At 33.6% G+C, this 9,255-nt stretch overlaps 1 protein-coding gene across 4 annotated transcripts; it reads right to left on the bottom strand.

Annotated features, from left to right (window-relative positions):
* Window positions 1–5,261: 5,261 nt before the first annotated feature.
* Window positions 5,262–9,042, bottom strand: LOC109797441 (adenine phosphoribosyltransferase 5). Of its 4 annotated transcripts, none has more exons than XM_083063798.1 (6): window positions 8,799–9,042; window positions 8,609–8,719; window positions 7,495–7,587; window positions 6,455–6,604; window positions 6,083–6,175; window positions 5,262–5,590 (listed from the first exon to the last, which is right to left on the bottom strand). In XM_083063798.1, the coding sequence occupies exons 1-5, from the start codon at window positions 8,893–8,895 to the stop codon at window positions 6,126–6,128; spliced, it is 501 nt and encodes a 166-aa protein (XP_082919924.1). In that variant the 5' UTR covers window positions 8,896–9,042; the 3' UTR covers window positions 5,262–5,590; window positions 6,083–6,125. The 4 variants fall into 4 exon arrangements, with proteins under 4 accessions (XP_082919924.1, XP_020213071.1, XP_082919925.1 ...); XM_020357482.3 differs by having other exon boundaries at window positions 6,083–6,141; window positions 8,799–9,036; XM_083063799.1 differs by lacking the exon at window positions 6,083–6,175 and having other exon boundaries at window positions 8,799–9,040.
* Window positions 9,043–9,255: the final 213 nt, after the last annotated feature.

Here is a 9,255-nt window from a genome sequence, read left to right on the forward strand (position 1 = left end):
CTTGCAGATGCTGTTAGCAAACGGTCCCAGCTTCAGGGCTGTAGTTAGATGGTGAAGGGCGACAACCGAGTTTAAATCTCGGATCTCCAATGCCGCTTTGTTGAATCGGCTCATGAAGGTCCGAAGAGATTCCTTCTTCTCTTGTCTTATACTTACCAACGCGAGCGAGGTTAGCTGGTGAGGTCGGCTGGTGGCGAATTGGATGGTGAATTGGGATGCCAAAGTGTTGAAAGAGTCGATCGAGTTGGCTGGGAGCCGTGTGAACCAGCTCAATGCTCTTCCCATCAAGGATGTTGGAAAAATTCGGCATAGGGCGGCGTCGTCGGTGGTGCTGAGGGTGACTTGAGTGAGGAAAATGTCGACATGCTCGTCGGGGTCGGTGGTTCCGTCGTACTTGTCTAGCGGGAGGGACTTCCAGTGGTCGAGGAGCGAAGATTGCATGATATTTGGGGTGAAAGGGTGTCGGTGTGCTCCGGCCGGCGTAGTGTGTGCCAGCCGGCCGGGTACTTGGGCAGCCGAGGCGTGGTTCCCCGGGGCAGCGGCAGAGGTGTGAGGGAGGGAGGTGTGATGTCCGAGCGAGTGGAATGACCCCTGGGTGTGCGTTCGGGTCGGCTCGGAGGGCTTCTAGGTTGGGTCTTGGTTTTTCAGAGCGGCATTCTCTTCCTTTAAGGTGGCCATTTCCCGTGCGTCCTTCTCTCGCTGTTGTTTCATGGCGGCCATCTCCTCCTTCAACTGCCTTACCATCTCCATCAGGTTCATCTCGTCAACCACCTCGACGTGGTCCTCGCTGGATCGGTGCTCCTCATCGGATCGGTGGTCTTCGGTGTTTGTTCTCCTTGTTTTTGCCATAATACTCCTTCAAAATAACACTTAGTCCATCTCTTCAAAGCTATCGGTTCGGCCCCACGGTGGGAGCCAAAATGTACCTGTCTGAGGGCACACTCGTAATCTTCTGGTAGGTGAAGGGTCGAATGGGAGCTTCAGGCGGATTCTTCAGAGGGGGGAGGTACCTGCAAAAGGCACTCCGACGCTCAAGTCAGGACAAGCATAATTCTCGAGAGTAATAAATGAACAGTGACATACCTTGTTTCCATTGACCTATTTATACTACCTATCATGGGCTCTGAATGTGATAGGCCTCTTCTGACATTTACCAAATTAGGTAATACGATGCTAATTGGCTGATTATGCCTTAATTGTGCGTTTTCCATTATTAATCATAATCATTGTCCTAACTGCTCTGACCCTATCGGCCCGTGGCCGAGCCGATAGGGAATGGCCGAGACAACCTTTTCGTTCTCGGCCTTTGGCCGAGCCGATAGGAAATGGGTTGGGTTCTCCATAGTTCTCGGCCCTTCACCAAGCCGAAATCGTGTCCAAACTGTGTCAATATCTGATAGATCATGGCGTGTCGATCCACGTGACCGACATGTCCCTTGTGCCGATGTCCGATAGGTCATCATGTGTCAGTCCACGTGGCCGATAGGACCCTTCCGGTACAAAAATCATAAATAAATAAATTATAAGAATCAATTACACATTTAAGTCTAAAATAATAACTAAATAACGTTTAAAATAATTTCTAATAAATTAATAATGTAAATATATATATAAATAATGTGTTTAATTCAAAATAAATGTTAAAGACTTATTTTGAAATGATCTGAAATGTTTCTCACATTTAACAGTTCATCTACTAGTTGCAGAAATATAAATATATTAACCTAACACACACATAGAACATGGTTCCTAACTGGGGCTCCTCCTCCAGTTATCCCACACACACAAAGCATGGCTCTTAACTAGGACTCCTCCTCTAGTTATTTATACCTTATTCTCATACCAAGTATAATCATTGTAATTCAACCACAAGAAAATATATAAGGGTAAGCTAGTATTCAAAAGAGTAATTATATAATAAATATAGAAGTAAAATTACTATACTAACAACATGCTCACGAAAGTAGGGATGCCAAGTAAACCTGTACTTGTGGGATAATGTCGAAACCTACCCCAACTTTGACGGATAATATCTAGTTTGATCAAACATGGGTATGGGTACGTGTAATATCCGATTCATTAAATCAGGGATAAGGACGAGAATAGGGATGAATATATACATACCCGTTTCGTACCGATACTTGCATCCGCTTTAAATTTATAAATATTTTTTTTTTAGAATTTACTTAAAATTTATGTAATTTTTTTATGTCAAATAAAGTTTAATTAATGTAATTTTATAATTATTATTTTATATTGGAATTCTTATTTTTTATATTTTTTTTATAAAAAATGATATTTAATTAATTTTTGGACGAGCACAAGATGGGTATAGGTAATACCCAATACCTAACGGATATAGAAATAGGGACACAAATTTCATATCCGCCAGTATGGGGACGAGGATGGGTATAAAGTACAGGAACGAATATTGAGAAACTTCATATTCACCCTGCCCATTGCCATCCCTACACATAAACCACACAACACAACTACAACATGTGACTTACAACTTAACGACACAACAATGACTCCTCAACATGACATTCAACAACCTTAAAACGATGAACAACTTAATCACATCACAATTATTACAACTTACACCACAATACATGCCATTGTCTTGGTCATGCTGGGCACCACTCAACTTGGACTTAATTTTACCAAGTCATAAACATTTCTCTCTCATCATACCCGATGTCATTTAACCTACATCTGACATGACCAAGTCAGAGAGTTTTTCTCTTACTCACATCCAGCATTACCAACTCAATGTTCGATGTTAATGAGGCAGAGAGCCTCTAACTCATATCACACCTAGAGTAATGGTAAAATGTACACTTAAGAGAATCACAAATTGGTCCAAAACACTAATTCATATTTATGACTCTTTTTGTTCAAACACTAATTAAGTTCAATAGTTTTTATGATGGTGAATATAACAAGACAAGTTTCACAAATTCATGTCTTAAAATAAAATAAAAAATAATCATTATTTTAAATGAATCAAATTAACTCAAATTTAAAGAATAAAAGACAAATAATTTTTTAAAAATAAATTTTAAATAAGATAAAAGAAAAAAAAATTGTATAATTTAACTGTATATATGATGAGGTTATTTTATGATATTTGTTTGAGAGGATATTTTATAAGACTTACTTTTTTTTATCAGAGGAGCATGTCTTTATATGGCACATTATATTTTATGAGTTATGAGGGGTTATGGGGTTATTGGTTGTCACCGAATCCAACCTGCGGCTCTGATACCACTGATGGGGTTATTTTATGGTACTTGTCTGAGAAGATATATATTGGTATGATTCATAATTAATTCTTTATTGAACAAACAATCATTTACATGTCACCCAAAAATAATAAAATATCTGCATGATGTATACATTTAGAAATCTTTACACGTAGGATTAACAGCGGACAAACTTCTAGAAGTCATTAAATTAATACTGAATAACTGTATGAAAAAAAAAAAGACAAAAGGTCAAAATGATAAATAAATGGCTAAAAACCTATTTTGGTCCTTTATAATCTTTTTTTGTTTCAATGTAGTCACATTTTTATTTTTGGTCTCAATTTAGTCCCAAACTAATTAATTGGTTTCAATTTAGTCCTAATTTAATTAATTAGTTTCAATGTGGGACTTCCGTCCAAATTTCTTTAACGGTGTTAACTCTTGAGGACGTGGATGCCACGTAGATGCATACGTGAATGCCACGTAGATGAGAATTTTTTAAGCTAAAAACCTATTTTGGTCCCTTATAATCTTTTTTTGTTTCAATGTAGTCCCACTTTTATTTTTGGTCTCAATTTAGTCCCAAACTAATTAATTGTTTCAATTTGGTCATAAACTAATTAATTGGTTTCAATTTAGTCCCAAATTAATTAATAATTGGTTTCAATAATAATTTTACTATATTTATAAATAAACTAATAATTTGATAAATATAACTTAATATACTTTTACAAAAATATAAATATATAAGATCAGATATATATTTGTAATTTATATACTTATATTTTTGTAAAAGTATATTAATATATAAAGTTATATTTATCAAATTATTAGTTAATTTGAATAGATAAATAATTATTTAATTTGAATACATAAATAATTATTTAATTTTAAAACTATATATATATATATATATATATATATATATATATTAAAATTATTAATTTTTAATGGGAGAAACTAAAATCATACTATTATGATATTCGAGGGACTAAAATTGTTCAATTTAAAATTGAAGGATCAAAATCGCGCAATTGCAGTTCTTTAAGGATTAAAATTACCCAATTAAAATCTTGAGATCAAAACTGCATAATTGTAATACTTGAAGGATAAAAAATCCAATTATACCAATATTTTTTTTATTAATTTTATTAAAAAAATATAATAATTTTGAAAATATTTTTTAATGGTAAAAATTTTAAAATTACTTATTTTTATAAAATATAATTGTCTTATAAATAGAGTAATAATTTTTTCTTTTTCTCTTTCTGTTTGAAGAAATATTTAAATATCACTTTATAATTTTTTGTAACTTATTTAAGATTAGAGGAATAAAATGATAAAAATTGAGAAAATAAATATAATAAAATAATTTGGACGGAAGTCCCACATTGAAACCAATTAATTAAATTAGGACCAAATTGAAACCATTAATTAGTTTGGGACTAAATTGAGACAAAAAATAAAAGTGTGACTACATTGAAACAAAAAAAGATTATAAGGGACCAAAATAGGTTTTTAGCCTAAAAAATTCTCATCTACGTGGCATTCACGTATGCATCTACATGGCATCCACGTCCTCAAGAGTTAACACCGTTAAAGAAATTTGGACGGAAGTCCCACATTGAAACCAATTAATTAAATTAGGATTAAATTAAAACTCATTAATTAGTTTGGGACTAAATTGAGACCAAAAATAAAAATGTGACTACTTTGAAACAAAAAAAAGATTATAAGGGACCAAAATAGGTTTTTAGCCTAAATAAATAAATAAAGTTTGGTTTATGTGAGGCCTTCCAAAGCAAACTTATTGCGGCCAATGAGGTTGGATCTAATTTATCAAAAAAGTGTCAAATTAAATAATTGAATTGAAGCTAATCTAATTTATTATTTATTTTTATTATAATAGATATATTAGATGAATTTACTGATATGATAAATAATGATACGGAAAGAATGGAACATAAACCACCCTAAAAGTACAGTATAATATATCTTGAAGCAAGACACATATTAGTTATAATTCCTTATATATACGAGAAAAAAAAGTTCCATAAAGAATAAAGGTACCATTAGGACTATACGATCATTATATATATATATATTAAAATGTCTCTAAATTAGCAAAATGGTTGCTCCATTGGGTAATGACGTTTGAAATCTTGCGTGTTGACACTGAGACCTCAAAACAAAACGATTGTAGAGTCCTCCGAAGGGTCATTCATATGCAACCATTTCTTCATGTGTAGTGTACAATTTGAATTTCCATCTCAAAAACCATTTTCTACTTGACGTGGCTCCAAAAGTATATAAAGTGGCTTTCCATTAAGCTTGCGGCGTACCTGAAAGAAATTACATGCTTGGAACATAACAGACTTGCTCATGCAAAATCCTTGTAGAGAAACCAAACAGAACCTATATGAGATGGTAGCAGGTAGCTTCACAATTTTGAAACAGAATTTTGCATAGAGCAACCATGACTTACACCAATGGCTAATATTTATTGTATAGTTTCAAGAGAGGGAGTGAATCATTACATGAAACAAACATTCCCTAATAATTACCTAAACTTTAGAAGTATCACATTAAACACAATTGCATCCTTAACAAGGATATAAATTGGTCACTTGTTAATTGTTATCATACAACTGAATCTAGCAGGGATGGTAACCAACATTTTCAGTTCAGTTTATCTATATTACAAAAAGGGAAAAAATTGCAAACTAATGTAAGAAAGACAAGATGATTTTCACTTTTATCTGTTCATTTATTTTGGTGACGAAGATGGATTTTTCTAAGATTAGCTAGCAAAACAAAGCTTACTAAAGCAATACCTTAAGATCAGAAAGACCAATCACACAAGCACACTCCACTACTTCAGCACCAGCACGTTCTACAAAATAAGTTGAAAATAGCCATAAAGCATTCTAGGGACAACATACAAAAAAAATCTTGAGTGAATCAAAAGAACCAAGAAAAAAGAAAAACAGGAAAAGTCTCTTTTAAAGTGAGCAAGCATGTATCAACCCTTAATTTAATTCGAAGTGTATCATGATCATAAGTCTTAACTCATAAGAAATTAAGGCTGAGTACATCATTGCTTTCCTACCAAGAAACGAATTCACTTTAGAAGAGAATTTTTCTGGAAAAAGGAATATAGAATAGAACAGTAATCTCAATATTAAGAGCCAGCAAGTGCAACTAACCTAAAAGTCTAATTGCTGCTGACAGAGTTCCACCTGTAGCCACCAAATCATCCATAATTATGACCCGTTCACAGGGCTCGACAGCACCAACATGCATCTCCAAACAATCAGTTCCATATTCTAGAACATATTTTTCTGAAATTACTTCACCTAAACAGGAAACAAGTCAAAGTTTAGGCATGAATGTGAGGACCAAATTGATCAAGCGAAACTTGTGGTTTAAATTGATAGACTCAGCTATCAGAGCCCAAATTTTATAAGAAGCTGTTCGAATAAATTTCTCCATAAGTACTTTTTGGAGAAAAACAAATGAAAGCAAATTAAAATAAACTTTTTCATAAGTTAAAATTAGTTTATATATAAGTTAAAAATATAATTTTAGAGGAGTGAATAGGAAATAACTTCTATAAATTGATTTATGTATAAACTAATTTTAGTTAACAAAAAAGTTTATTTCATTTTTCTTTCCAATTTTTTTTCTTCTAGAAGTACTAGCTATTGGAGTGAACCCAAGAGTTACTTTCAGCTCACATGATCAACTATTTGCTATAAAAACAAGCAGAAAATAAACCATTTCAAAGTAAGTGACATGCTTTATTTTATATCCTGTTTTCATAAATAGAATGCAAGCAAGGCTAAGTTGGAAAATCTGTGTATCAAATAGTGGATATGTTGATAATTGCTCAATGAAGATCAAGGAACACCATTAAAAAAACAAGCTAAGCAACAGTGAAGCCATAAACATCTATTCCAATTAAAATGATGAGTCAACACATATATAGCAATTGGGAACTTATTTAGGTACTTCCTCTTGGAAATTGAGTTTGGTTGAACTAGTACCCACAAACACTAACAGTAAAACAGCACCTACATAAATAGTGAACAACCAAAGTATGACTATGACAAGGCCTTTCAACTCAGAGTAGACCTGAAGATGATCCTTATTTTCAGCTTCTTTTCTTTTGGCCAAAGTTTGGTATATTCTAGTTTTAACATGAAACAGATTGAGATTAATAGTAGTGCTCAATTAATAGATATACCTGGTAGCTTTCCAGGTTTGCATAAGGGAACAAACTTGGCACCAATGCCTATAGCAATTGAGGAACCAAAAATGAATCCCCTGGCTTCAACTCCTTCATATAATCCAATCCAATCCAATTGCATTAGCATATAAAGCGATAAAAGCTAACATCATGTAGCTCCGAAGTGAGGAGGGTCATTACTTTTAAGACATTAAAGATATTCAGAGGGATGCAAATACAAGTGCATATTGGTTTGCCAAAACGTAATCCATCAAATGCTTCTGAATCTAGGTCCCATCTGAATGATTAAATTTAGTGTCCCATCATGAGAGGGATACAACACACAGATTCAATGGATGCATCTTTTGCTTAAAAAGGTTAAAATTACTGTCATGCCAAGTTTTAAATTGCCATCACAGTCGCAGTCGCAATTTCTTGTAATCTTAATATTGTAGGAAATTGAGGACAAATGCACCGATATAACTACAATTGCAGTCACATGGAGAGTTTGTTTAGATACAAGCTTTGAAGTATTTTTGAGAGTTTCTTTATTGAAAAAATACTCAATATTTTCAGCAGAAAAGTCCTTCAATGCACTTTTAACTTGTATCGTCTCAAAAAATAAAACCATGAAATTGCAATTGAAATTGCGGTAGCTGACCATTTCATCAAACCTTGCTACCATGATGTTTGAGTTTTGTTTTAACTGTTACCAAAAGGTACCTCTCAAGTTGAACAAGGTGAAAGTTATTCAGTTCTTACCCAACACTAAAGGAAGGAAGGAAAAAAAAAAAAAAAACTCATTTCCATTACAAGTTTTAACATAACACAAGAGAACTGAGAAACAAAGAATAATTGATATATCAGTTGTGTTGAAACAACGCCAAAAACAAACCCTTTAAAAATTAAAATAGAACAAGAACATGACTGAATGCAGAACATCAATTTCCCACAAAATTTGCCTCATCTTCCTCGTAAAAATTTCACAACACAATAGTACAAACATCTACCAACGTTTCAACAATAATGATAATAATAAATTTCAATTCAACAACAATAAAAAAAATTTAGAGAAAGATGAAAATATGGTTCTAAAAAGGTTCCACATGCAGAGGAGGATAGAGCAAAGTACCAGCCACAACAGAAATATCCATGTCTCTGTAATGATCAACAAAAATGTCAACCGTGTCTTTAAACGCCTTGGGATCCAACAACAATGTTGTTATGTCTTGAAACATTATCCCTGTGGTTCATTTAATTTAATAACAACAATACAATAAAGAAAACTATTATTACTAGCATTATTATAATGAAATTAAAACCTTGTTTGGGGAAGTGAGGCACCACTCTGATGGCTTCGGAGATTGCTTGAAGCCTTGAATCTTCACCCTTGTTGGCACCATTTTCTAGGACAAACATGTTACTACTACTACTACTACAACCAGTTTTTTTTTTTTTTTTTTGAAATTTTGTGTGCAAGTAATTGCTGGAAGTGAAGTATGTGTTGTTACTTAAGGAGTTGAGGTTGATGTGTGGGGCTGCAAGCTTTGTTTGAGGTTGAGCCAATAAGAACACCTAGAACACAGTTAAAAGACAACTAATCAAGGTTGTAGGAGTGACGCGAATTCAGGTCACGTGTGCCGCACGAGCTTTTTGTCGTTTTCGGTGAAAATTGCCATCACAAACGCAAAGTCAAAAACATAGGAACTATGGATGGTTGGTGCCAAAAGGATTTTGATTTTGCTCCTATGAAATCCCGAATATGTTTGGAGGATAAAG

Source organism: Cajanus cajan, chromosome 9 (genome assembly GCF_000230855.2).
Source record: "Cajanus cajan strain Asha chromosome 9, NIPB_CcT2T_4, whole genome shotgun sequence".
Taxonomy (NCBI): domain Eukaryota; kingdom Viridiplantae; phylum Streptophyta; class Magnoliopsida; order Fabales; family Fabaceae; genus Cajanus; species Cajanus cajan.